The 13,041-nt window shown below is 44.3% G+C and overlaps 1 protein-coding gene across 1 annotated transcript in view; it reads left to right on the top strand.

The window, feature by feature from the left end:
• The window catches only part of LOC107308835 (obscurin), a 155,929-nt gene that overhangs the window by 31,297 nt on the left and 111,591 nt on the right, over positions 1-13,041 (top strand). The window contains 8 exon segments of the mRNA XM_032442807.1: positions 123-398; positions 1,270-1,393; positions 1,395-1,543; positions 5,260-5,541; positions 6,843-7,118; positions 8,695-8,970; positions 9,731-10,006; positions 10,754-11,020. Of these exon segments, the coding sequence (XP_032298698.1) occupies positions 123-398; positions 1,270-1,393; positions 1,395-1,543; positions 5,260-5,541; positions 6,843-7,118; positions 8,695-8,970; positions 9,731-10,006; positions 10,754-11,020 (1,926 nt within the window).

Genomic DNA, 13,041 nt, shown 5'->3' with positions numbered 1-13,041 from the left:
GGTGAAACTCGATCACCCAAATGTAATGAGCAGAGACATTACAATCAGTTCTAACTGTATCTTCATGCTGTGCTGAATAAGCCTGAGTCAGGATGTAAACCACTTTCTCTTTTTTTCTTCAGATGAAGCCATTAATTTTGTCAACAAGCCCAAAACGACTCCAGAAATATCAGTCAGTCCTTCTGAAGACCTGGAGCTGGTGTGTGAGGTGTCAGCTGCAAGCGGAGCTGTCGTATGGAAGAAAGATCAAACAGAGGTGAAGCAGGACCAGAGGACAACCATCATCTCCCAGGGGACGCACCGCAAGCTCATGGTCAAAAATGTGACCCTGAAAGACCAAGGGAGCTACAGCTGTGAAACAAAAGATGACAAAGCAACATTCCAAGTGAAAGTCAGAGGTGAGAAAATGCTTGGAATCCCAGAGATAAAGGAACGCTTCATTTTGTGTGTCTTGCATTTGGAGGATCAACTGACAGCCTCTCTGGTGCAAAACATTTTGGCTATAGGACTTTCTTTGTCATCTAGTGTCATAGCAACACTTTTCTACATGTGCTTTTCCATCCAGGAATGAATTACTGCAACAAACAATAGGCAAGGAGGGTAACTTGTGCAGCTCTTGTAGTCAGCTGGTGTCTGCAGGGTTACAGTGCAAGAGCACACCAGGCATGCAAGGAGTGAGAAAAGGGGAGGTGTTTGAAGAGATCTGGTTACAAAATTTGAATGACACAATTAGGTGGAAAATGCCAATAATCAGACTCATAAATGGCCTGGGTTGCAAAGGCCCACAGTGCTCATCCAGTTCCAACCCCCTTCTTCCTATGTGCAGGGTTGCCAAGCAGCAGCCCAGGCTGCCCAGAACCACATCCAGCCTGGCCTTGAATGCCTGCAGGGATGGAGCATCCACAGTCTCCTTGGGCAACCTGTTCTAGAGGGCCGTTCCCTTCTGATTTACTGGAAATGTAGAGAGACATGAGAAGAAAAAAAGAGAAGGGAGGAGGTTCAGCAGTGCATGCAGGTGTTCTAAATCTCATGTCCAAATCTGCTATCAGACTGCGAAATGTTTAGCTTTGTGATATGATATGATATGATATGATATGAAATGATATGCCTATCATTTCCCAAGGCAAAATAGAGGGGAAAGTATTTTCCTGTCTTAATGAGGCATCACGATGCTCCCTGTGAAGGGCAAGTATAGTGAAAACGGGGAACTGGAGTAAGCTCTGCAGCAGACTACAGCAAAACGGTGTGACTGTTGTGATGTCCCTGCAGAGAAAGAAGACGTGTTTACAAACAAGGACAAGGTACAAAAGGAGGTGAAGGCTGTACTGACTCAAAATGCCACGCTGAGCTGCGAGGTGGCCCAGGAGAAGACGGAGGTGAAGTGGTACAAGGAGGAAACTGATCACCTCGAGCAAGAAGTTCAAGGTGGAGTCAGAGGGCAAACAGCGTCGGCTGGTGGTGAGCCAGGTGGAGAAGAAAGATGCAGGGGAGTACAGCTGCGAGGCTGCTGGCCAGAAACTCACCTTCAAGATTCATGTAACTGGTAGGAAACACATTTTGGTTGATATTCTTTGATTATTCCATAGTCTGGCTGTGGAAACGTCTGTGTGAATGTGTCCTCTTGATTCTGCCATGAAACTGTTTTGGGAGGATGAAAAGAAATGCTTACAAACGTGCAGCTAAAATGATTATTTGTTTTTAACAGTGTTTCATCCAGCTCTTCCCCTACAACTACTTTTATCATCAGCTGTCCATGGATGTCCAACTGTGATTTGTACAATGTGCAACACTGCTCTACCAGTTGATATTTCAACAGTAGTAGTTACAGATCTCTACTGTGGCTGCACTGAAAAGGTTTGGTTGTTGGTGTCCTAAGAACTTTTAGTCAGAGGCATTGCACTTGCCTTTGGTTTGTTGAATCCCACGTTGACGACCATTCGTTCCATGTTCTGTAAATGTAATGACCAGTCATGAATCCATTGATACCTTTCTAATTGTACGTTTCTCATTAGTCTGAGAGTTTAGCACGGAGGCAGATCTCTCACTCCAGCTGCAGTAGAGATTGCTCTGGTGTCAGTATATTTTGCACAAGATCCGGTAAATTTTAACTTAGACTCCAGATAGCCATGGGCACATCAGCTGCATTCTGAGTGACCATTAGTGAGCTGGCTGATGACGAGGGTTTGTCTTCTGTTTTATTTGTAGCTGCACTCTACTGGTTTTTGCTCATAAGTCAGCTTGTTCTCTGTTAACTTTACAGTTCTCGTCTTGTATTCTGAGCTGATCAGGACAGGGAATCTGTTTTCTCCTCTTCTTTCTTATGGCAGTGAACACATTGGAGCTTAATCCTGGTCAAGGTTTGGCATTTGATCAGCTATGTGGAGGAGCAACTGTACTGGGAGTCTACTGCCTTTCTGCTCACACAGACCTGGTGTCCTTGCAGGGCATAGCTTGCGTTCTGTTCCCTTGTAAAGGTTGCAGTCTTTGCTCTCTCCATCTTGGGGCATTCTGCTCCTTCAGTCCCTGGTGTGCAATATATCTCTGCTCCTGTAGTAGACAGTTTTGCTGCTGCCTGTGGTGTAGACTCTAAACTATCAGCTCTTACTGTTCCCACACCACGTGGATGTGATTCTGGGGCCTTTGGATCTGTTCCGTGAGTTGTGTAGCTCATGCTTTTGGCTCAGGAAACTGGCAGTTTCAGCAAAGAGTGGATTACAGAAAGGGTAGATTTGGGAGGTATCTGTCAGAGAAAATGAAATATGAACGATGACAGAAAGACTATGGCAACAGCTGGAATCAACCAAGTTAATCCTCAGCAGCCAAAGCCAGCCCACGTCTTATTGCAGAGGTGTAGGGAGAAAACCCAGAAATGTAGTGCTTTTACACTTGAATTTTGCTAGCTGAGGGCTATTATTAGCTGTTTGCCTCAGAAACCAAAGGTTTTCTGTTCTCTTTCAGACCGGATGAGCTCATGGCTGCACAGGGTAATGTAATACCTCCTCCTCTGCCATACGTGGAGAGTGCTTGCCTAGCTACCGTTGCTGTATTTCTCATGTGTACCACTGTAACATGACGTGCAAGTCCAGCCCTCACTGCAAAATGATGTGGTGTGAAAGTCAGGAGGGATTATGAGTACTCTTGGAGTGGTTGGCTCTTTCACTACAGAAATCCTCATCTTACTAGCTTCTCCCAAAGTGCAATGGCTTTCTGAGTCTTAATTTGTCCTCTTACCATTGCACTCAGAAAGCTTTTCAGGGTTCCTCTACCCCAGGGTTCCACTGGTAGCACAGAACAATCCCATTTTAAGGACATGTTGAATGTTAGGTGCTGAGTGTTGAGCATTACGGGATGCAGATTAGACCTTCTTGCTTAAAAGAAACAAGTGCTGCACACCTTGGAAACCTATAGAAAACTAGAGTAAAAAGGGCTGATTCTGCCATCTCATTATCTCAGTATTTGTGGTGCACGCTGAAATCCTTATTTGAAGTGGGCCAAAGCTCCATTGCATTTGTGAGAAGTTTTGCATCACCCTGGTTGGTCTAGGCCATGTTTGTTGTCTTGCTAATAAGCAAGCCTTCTGATCTTCATCAAATCATTGTGGTTGGAAAAGACCACAAAGATCCCCACATCCAGCCTCAACCCATCCCACCATGCACACTGCCCACGTCCCTCAGTGCCACATCTCCATGGTTATTGAACACTTCCAGGGATGGTGACCCCACCACCTCCCTGCAAAGCTGTGCCACCACATCACCATTCCTCTTCAGAAGAAAGTTTTTCTTAACATCCAACTTGAACCTCCCCTGAAAATCATCAGTCAAAACAGGGGCTGTTGAAGATGGGCGGAGAGAATGATGCTTCTACAGTCAATACAAGCAGGGAGATCAAATGTAGAGTGTATCAACTGCATTCTTGCATTGGCTTGCTGCCCTGCTCCCTCGCCTTCAGTGGACTGCAGTGCTGGTGGTAGAGCTGTGGTGTGAATCCTGGGATTGCACGTACTGCAACGGTCAGCAGCACAGGAACTTGAGCTGAACTTACCCTCCTGGGCAGCTGCTGCCACTCAGAATTCAGACAGCATGCAGAGGAGAAAGTCATGAAGGAAGGGAAAGGGATGGCAGCAGAAGGCTTCACAGAGTGACAGCGGGGAGGAAGGGAGATAGGGGACAGGTCCTGGGAAGGGTTTGCCATGACTGCTGGGGAGCAGGAGCCTTCCCCCGCCGTCGCCCACCAGAGCCTTCCCCCCGGTCACCTGAGCTGGGTATGCCTGAATATGCTTGCATGAATGATCTGAATGAGTGGTCTTCCATGTCTCCACTGCAAATAAAAGGCAATGTCAATCCCCCTCACACCTGCTAGTCCTGCATCATGCTTGGAGCCTCTGTCTTGGTATCAACATCAGGACCCTGGGATCTTTCCTGGGACCCCAAACAAAGCATAGGAAGCTTATTCAAAATTGCTCTGCTGTAGAAGCTGCTATGCCTCAAATAGGAACTAGCATGAACGCTCTCAGCAACCAGTTGTTGGTAAAAGGAGAATCAGATAAAACAGTCATTAAAGTAATCAATAAAAGATTCAATGTATCAATCGATCCCACTTAGCAAAGTGATTAACTGAATCACCTTAACTGAAGTGTGTATGCCTAACTAATTACACTTGATATCTTTCTGATGCTAACTCCATTTGTTGACACAAAGGGTAAGGTGGGCTTTAAACACTTTCTTCTATATGTGTTAGGTATTAAGAGGAGATGACCTCAGCCAGTTCTCTGAAGAATCAGGGGTTGCTGAGAGTAGAAAACCATGCTTTATGCATAAAACCGAGCTACAAAATCTAATGTAGGCCAAGTATTCACCATATTAAGGGCTATATCATTGCCATAGGGTAGAGTCAAAAGATGGTTTTCTGCTCTTAATTTCTATGGTTTCCTGATTTTGAGGTCTTCACTTCATAATTGAGCTGTATTTGGCTGATCTCCAGTGTAGAGTGGAGCAATATCAAAAAGACAGACAGATGAAGATCTGTCATTGTCTTCATTAGAAGAAATCTGAAAATTAGGAGTCCCAGCTGATAGTAAAGACTACCCAGAGGGATGGGATGACCATAGGGACTGTGCTGAGGATGCATTATAATGTGTGATAAACACTGTGAAGCAGTGTTGCTCCAGGAAATGGCCCAATACAACATAGAAGCAACTTTTAATGTCTTCCAGTCACAAGCTGTTCATATCTAATGTATATTTTACCCAATGTTTTCCAGTTCCAGAAGCAGAGGATGCCTTTATCAACAAGCAGAAGGTGCAGAAGGAGGTGAAGGCTGTACTGACTCAAAATGCCACGCTGAGCTGCGAGGTGGCCCAGGAGAAGACGGAGGTGAAGTGGTACAAGGAGGGGAAACTGATCACCTGGAGCAAGAAGTTCAAGGTGGAGTCAGAGGGCAAACAGCGTCGGCTGGTGGTGAGCCAGGTGGAGAAGAAAGATGCAGGGGAGTACAGCTGCGAGGCTGCTGGCCAGAAACTCACCTTCAAGATTCATGTCACAGGTGAGAGAGATGTTTCTCATCACAGAATGGCCCCATGAGTCCCACTTGGGTTTCCAGTTATACCCTGAAGTTCTCTAAAGATCCCTGCTGGCGTCCCAGCTGCTGTGTTAGAAAGGGAAGTCTCTCCTGAGAGTGCCGTATAGATTTCCCAGCCTCATGAAGACATCTTGGATGCACAGAGCATGTCGAATTGCCCAAGATGCCTGAATGTGGGGAACTGGATTATGGTCAGTTGTAGTCAGTATAGTCTGAGGAGTGAGCTGCCACCATCTGCTGTAGGGTGAGGTGAGTCACCCACTGCCTTCCACTGAAGGTCACCACTCAGTACAGCACAGCTTCAAATCCCTCAGTCTCATTGGGAAACTGAAGCTTGAATGTTTTCCTATGGGAACCAAGATCAACCCTAACTCTCAGGTGGCTGAAGTTAAGTGCAGTTAACTTGTTTCATGATGTCGTATTCTTTACTACTGAGAATTAGCTGTGGCCTCTGAGTTTCAGTATCTAAACCTTATTTACAATATTGAGGATTTGGTAAAGAACTGAGATTGGTTTGTAGGTATTCAGTGAAAGAAGTACTCCTGTTGACAAGGACAGAAATGAACACCTAATCAGGAGTCATATCAATACTGCATGAGTACATTGTTCTGTGTAAATGGCATTTCAGTTTTGAATAAGAAATATGTAAATCAGCACTGCTTTTCTAGAGTGTAATTCCTGACACCTGTATATCACTGAGCACGACATGCTTATATTTGGTGTTTGCTTTGGCTTCCAATTTTTGATGAATGTAATCATATTGTCCCCCTCTAAAAATAGTTTTTTTAGGGACAATTTAAGCAAAGCTCCAAGAACCACAGAGAAATTAAGTTAAAATTGATCTCAAGAGATGCATGTAATGCATCCTTCTCTGCTGCATTAGTAGATTCCCATCTGCTTATGGGGGGAGATTGCAAGGAGCTGTTTTAGAAACAGCTCTGGGTTTAAATAAGGAAAATATTTGCTCAGAAACCTTAATTTTTTCAAACTATTGAATGTATGAAGAATATTTAATGATATGAATGTGAAGGATATTTTAAAGATATGAAGAATATATATAGCATAGTAATGGACGATGAAGTGTTGGGTCATTGGTAATTAATAGACAGAACGTATTTAATCTGGATCATGTTTAGTATGAATGAGACCATTCCAAAATTACAAACATACATGAAGTTGTTACAAGCAGCATTTTGTGTTTGGTTTTGAACACATTGGACAGTGTGAATGTAGCTGTGCATCCTAAATGCTCTCCCAATCTGCAGAAGCAGAAGATGCCTTTATCAACAAGGAGAAGGTGCAGAAGGAGGTGAAGGCTGCACCAACAGAAAATGCCACGCTGAGCTGCGAGGTGGCCCAGGAGAAGACGGAGGTGAAGTGGTACAAGGAGGGGAAACTGATCACCTCGAGCAAGAAGTTCAAGGTGGAGTCAGAGGGCAAACAGCGTCGGCTGGTGGTGAGCCAGGTGGAGAAGAAAGATGCAGGGGAGTACAGCTGCGAGGCTGCTGGCCAGAAACTCACCTTCAAGATTCATGTCACAGGTAAGACAGGTGTTGTCTGAAATACAGCAGAGAACAGTAAAGTAAAATCTAGTTTCTATTATACAGTGATCCAGTTGCAGTAGTCTGTGCTGAGGTTTTTTCCCTAGACTTGATTGCCTGGGTTTGTAGAAAGTATTTGGTTTTAGTATGGCACAAAGACCTGTTTCAGTCTGTCTGTAGAATAATAATTACTGATATATGTACAATGGAAGCAATATTCAAGATATTATTCAAATCTCTCCTGTGCCTGAGATCCCAAACTGTAATTCTTGTTCACCGAAACATTTGACTAAGATAAGTATGTGCAGTGAGGCTGGAGTGCATGTTCTACGTGCAGCCTTTCATGGCAGGAGAAGCAGGAACTTCTCCTAGTAGTACACTGCCTTTTTACTATGCCTTTATGTTGGAGGCTGCATCTGGATAGGTGAGTCTGCTACTCACAGTAAGAGACCTGGTAGAGCTGACTATTCCCAGAGCTCAAAGTAAGATAGATATCTGCAAATCACACACAAAGAACAAAGGACTGCGTTGGTGAGGCAAATACATAACAGAGTAAGTTGCAAGGCATCAGGATGAGGCACAGAAACATCTTTAGCTAAATTTGAAAGGAGGGCAGTGGAGAGATGCATGCCCAGAATGGTCCTGCTGTGAAGCATTTCTGAACACTGTGCTGGACCAGCAATGGCGAGCCTGAAAGCAGCTGAGCTAAAATTTCTGCTGATAACCAGCAGAAGAGCAGCGTTAAAATGAGAACAGCTCTGAACAGCAGCAAATAGGTGAATAATTAAGTAACAGAGGGGTGTTCTTTCCTTTTGACATTTTGCTGTAAAGTATCTACTTGCTTTGCCATTTCAGCATCGGCACTCACTGAGATGGGTTGCAAATGTTTCTTTCCCAATTTGTGATATAAAATATTTGAAATCTCAGCCTTCAAGATGCCCTAACGCTTTGCTGGGTGCTAATTAACCTTTGGGCAGGAAAGATTCCCAGCACTGGGACCTTCGGACCAGGTCTGCTTGGTTCCCAACCTATTTTAAGCTTGTGATGTCAAAGGGTACATTGCCAAAGTACATGTATACTTTGCTAGCCACTATGCTGAGTGCTGTAGGGAGAGCATATTTCCTTTGTGCCTTTGACAGTCACAGTTGTGGCAATGGTAGAGGCCATGAGGAGTCTGTTCAGGAAGCCAGGAGTACTGTTCTGGGTCATGAAAAGGCAGCCAGTGGTTTGACTATCACATGTTTATGTGTTTTGATGTTTCACAGTGGGTCTTAAGTAAAAGGAACTCAGGTTTTGGTTGCCTGCAGGACAGATGTTCTTTTGGGTTCAATATGTTTGCATAGTGACTTGCAACCATGGGACTGGTGTTCAAGGACCCTCTTGGTTCCTTCAGTTCCTAGGTTCTTTCTTGCCTAGATTTGACACTTTGTTTCAACAGAAGAGCTGATATTCTCTAGTGAAGGCTATTAGTTTGGGCACAAGTGGTAACCTAAACCTGTTCCAACCTGTACATACAAACCTGCAAGATGGTCTCATTTCAGTCCCTCAGTCAATACTTTTTCTTTTCTTCCCTCAGAGCCAAAACCTGTGTTTATAAACCAGGAGCAGGTGCAGAAAGAGGTGAGTGCTGCCCTGGCAGCAAGTGCCTCCCTCAGCTGTGAAGTAGCACAGGATCCAACCGAAGTAAAATGGTACAAGGATGGAAGACTGCTTGCCTCCTCCAGAAAGTTCAGAATGGAATCTGTGGGCAAAACACGGCGTCTGGTTGTGGAGCAGCTGGAGAAGAAAGATGCTGGAGAATACATCTGCGAGGCTGCTGGCCAGAAGATGACCTTCAAGTTGGAAACAACTGGTGAGCATTCGCTTTGGGAGCACTAAGCAGCTTTTTATGTGGCTTAGAGGAAGACTGGCTGTCTTCTACCCTGTGGGCATGGAACAACATCAATGACCCACACCACAAGTTGGATTCTCCTTTTTAATGTAGTGGTAGCGAGGTGAAAATCTGGCTGTGGAATATTTTTGACTAAGGAACTTCTATATAGATTTTGTTCATCTTGCACGCCTCATCACCTGATCTGTGTCAGTGACCAGAAGCTGAAAGCAGGCATGGGACGTTCTGAAGAGCAGAGAAAGAGATAGGGAGGAAGGTGATTAAGACAATCCCCTCTGCTGTGTGTCCCAGAACTGCCCAGTTCTGTGGCAAAGTGTTGTACAAGATGAAGAGGCCAAGAGATTGGGAGTAGAATGAATAGAAAATATGCCTTACTTAGGCCATACTCAGCGTATTAATACTTCTCAGTTAGTTTTAGAATTCTAGAGATAGAAGAATTACGGAGGGAATTTTACTTTTAAGAAACACATTTTCATGGGTAGCAGATAAAATATCTATTTTAATTTCCATGCCTTTGCTTCTCTTCTAAGCAGAAGCTCTGGATTTCTTGTTGGATCATTTTCTTCCTTCCCGCTCAGCAAAAGATTCTATTAGCCATATTCTTTATGTTGTAACAGATGATGGATGAGCTGTTATAGAATTGTGAGGCATAGAAACTGAAAACTGCTGACTTTAAGGATTTGAGAAGTTACTAATTTTCCTGTTTCAATGTCTTTCTCAGAACCAGAGGCTAAATTTGAAAAGGAATTTGTCCAGAAGGAGACACTCGTTGTTCAAGAGCATGAAAGCATCACTCTGACTATCTCAGTAACACCTGAATCTGCTGCAGTGAAGTGGTACAAAGATGGAAAGGAAATCAAGACGAGCAAGAAGTATGAGATCAAGAGTGATGGGGCATCCAGGACTCTGACGGTGATCCTGGCAGAGAGCACAGACACTGCTGTGTATGCTTGCCAGACAAAGAATGACAAGCAGGAATTGGAAGTAGAAGTGAAAGGTGAGCAGATAGAAGCCTGCAAGTTGTGTCCTTCTTTACAGCTGCTCTTTTCTTATGGGAGGATGAAGTGAAGAAGATTGGTCTCTCTTAACAGCTGTTCCAACCTTGACGCTTGAATTGCTGTTGCAGCTGCTGTAGCATCCCCAGCATAGACCAGAAAAGACCTTCTTGCCTCCAGAGATCCAAGTTTGTCCTCTGCTGCCCACTTGAGAGCTCAGGGACTATGGTGGGTTCTTTTCTAGTGTGTGCTCTTCACTGTCATCACCCAGTTTCTATCTCTTCCTAAAGCAGTTGGTTTAAAGTCACATTCCCAGATCTCTGATTCCATTGGCTGTGTCTCCAGTGACATGAAATACAAATGTGGCTGCTGGGGTTCTTCCATCTGTACAGATTTTTAATGGTAGTCAGGCAAATTAGACTCTGATGTTAAAAAACAGAACAATCAAAGCAGCAATAGGAGACAGTCCCAACCAACCGACAATAGCAGCAAAAAACCACCACACATCTCATTAGGTAGAAGATTAGAGACACTGGAAGGTAGTCTTTAAGCCTCTTTAAGGCACTGTTCTTACATTGCAGAAATACAATGATAATATAATTCCATCTCCAGATTTCTGTCTTTTGGGTTTCTTTCAGCCTGCCATGATCCCCGAGTGTGTCTGTTCATGGGGTTTTTTATTTGGTTTTGTAGAACACGTTTGTTAACTTGTGCATTCTCATAGTTCTTTTCTTTCCTCTGCGTCTTAGAAATCCCAGTGAAGTTCACCAAGAAGCTCGAAGCTGTTAATGCTGAGATTGGAGGCAGTGTCACTTTAAGCTGTGAAGTGAGCCATGCCAAAGGGAAGGTGGTGTGGCGCAGGAATGCAGTTGAGATCAAACCCAGCAAACGTTTCCAGATTGATGAGGAAGGGGTCAGAAGAACCCTGACAATAACAGGGATCCGGGCTGAGGATGAGGGAGAGTACTTCTGTGAGTCCAGAGATGACAAGAGCAGCATTACCATCACCCCCAAAGGTATGTCTCTGGAAATGAAGGCTGACAGTGTGGAAGGATCCTTGGCTTCCCTCATCAGCCATTACAACACTGCAAAGCTGAGTTCATTTGTGTGTTTATGCTGTTCTCTGTGTTAACAACCAAGTACAAAACTTGTCTTTCTCTCTAAATAACTGTGGAACAACTGCTTCTGAAGAGCACAGCTGTTAAGTGGGCAAATCAGCCTTCAAGGCTGGAATTAAGCATCCCAAATGTAAGATGGGATTTTTTTTACCCCTTCTTTGCCTCTTTTCTTCTTGCATCTTTGTAGATGCAAGGAGGATCTCCTCTACAGGCAGGAGATGTGAGTGTGAGTTATGGTGATCACTTACTGCGAGTCATAAAATCTGATGCTTCCAATAAAATCATTGACTCTGTTGGCTCTTTGAAGGTGCTCATACATAAAGGGAGCTCATACACTTAGGGACACATCTTTTATGTGCTCCTAAGTGGTTTCTTCTTCTCCATCATCTCCCAGGGTGGTGAAATTTGTTACGAGCCTCAACCACGTGGCTTCTGAAGAAGGCAAAGAGGCTGTGTTCAAGTGCACTGTTTCTCCCAGTGATGCTGTGGTCCCCTGGTTCAGGAATGGTGTCAAGATTGAAGCCAGTAAGAAACTCGTGATCTCACAGAAGGACACCAACCACAGCCTCACCATCACCGATCTGACACTGGAAGATGCAGCTGAAATCTCTGCCAGTGCTGAGGGCGTAGAAAGCACAGCCAATCTCAGAGTCCGAGGTAAGGGGCTGTAATGCCCCATTGATAGGCTGTCACTGGTGCTGTGGTTTGTGGGTTTCATATTGCCTTTCCTCTGGTTATGGTGACGATATGGAATTTTGCTTCCTTAAATAGGGTTCCCCTGAATGCACTGGCACTGGAACCACCATTTAAATTCTTTCTAAAAAAACTGTTTTGTGGATTCTCTGTGTTCTTACTGTTATTTCTTCTCATTGATCAGAGGCCTCAGTCTCATTCAAGAAGAAACTGGAGCCTAAAACTGTTGAGAGAGAGAGACACAGTGACCCTGGAGGTAGAGCTGACCAAGCCTGCAGAAGTCAAGTGGATGAGGAACAGCATTGTATTGAAGGCCAGTGAAAAAACAGAGATCAAAGCTGAGGGAACAAAGCATATCTTGATAGTTAAGGACATCTCCTTTGCAGACAGGGGCTTTTACTGCTGCGAGAGTCCTGACGACAAGACCCAAGCCAAGATCAACGTGGAAAGTAAGTGGAATGATTGCAAGGTCTGTAAAGACACTGGATGTGATTTGAACCTGGATTCAGGTCTTCTCTATTATCACAGTGGCCACTGCCAGCCCTACTTGCCATGGGGGAAGGGGGACACAGCCCTGGGCTTGGACACCATTGTAATGCTTGAAATAAGGTGAAAGAGAGGGCGGTCTTCCCAGCAGCCCTCAGCCATGTCATTGACATAAGCTCTTAGCTGATTCTCACTCTGGTGCAGTCTGTTTTTCTTCATCTGTAAGGCTATTAGCAACCTATTCCCTGCTTACCCATCTGTTCTTCTCTACAAAGCATGTCTTTCAAAGCATCTCTTTATAAGCAGTCAGAGTTAAATGAAAAAATAAAAATAAAAACACAACAGTGCATCTATCTATGGATGCTTTCCTTTCAAGTAAGCTAACGGTGTCTCAGCTGTAGCCCTGTACTTCTGTCCTATTTCCTGCATCCTTTTGTCATGTTTGCTACGGAATGGACAAGGACAGAATTGAAGGTCTATCTGATTTTTGTCTACAAAGCCCCTGCCACCAATTGCTGCTGTGTAGGTCATCAACAGGTACTGAAAGGCTTGATAGCAGGCTTTGAGTACATAAAAGGCTCTTAGAAAGTGGAAGCAAACAATCTGTTCTCTGTGCAGAAATAATGGACTTCAATTGCAATGACAAAGATGCAAGTTATACAACAAAAAAGCTTTTTAATGGTTGGATGACTGGATAAGTCATTTGGAGGGGCTTTGAAGCCTTCACTGTGGGTTTCAGG

The sequence above is a fragment of the Coturnix japonica genome, chromosome 2 (assembly GCF_001577835.2).
Source record: "Coturnix japonica isolate 7356 chromosome 2, Coturnix japonica 2.1, whole genome shotgun sequence".
In the NCBI taxonomy this organism is placed as follows: domain Eukaryota; kingdom Metazoa; phylum Chordata; class Aves; order Galliformes; family Phasianidae; genus Coturnix; species Coturnix japonica.
This window is presented reverse-complemented; position numbering and strand designations above follow the sequence as displayed.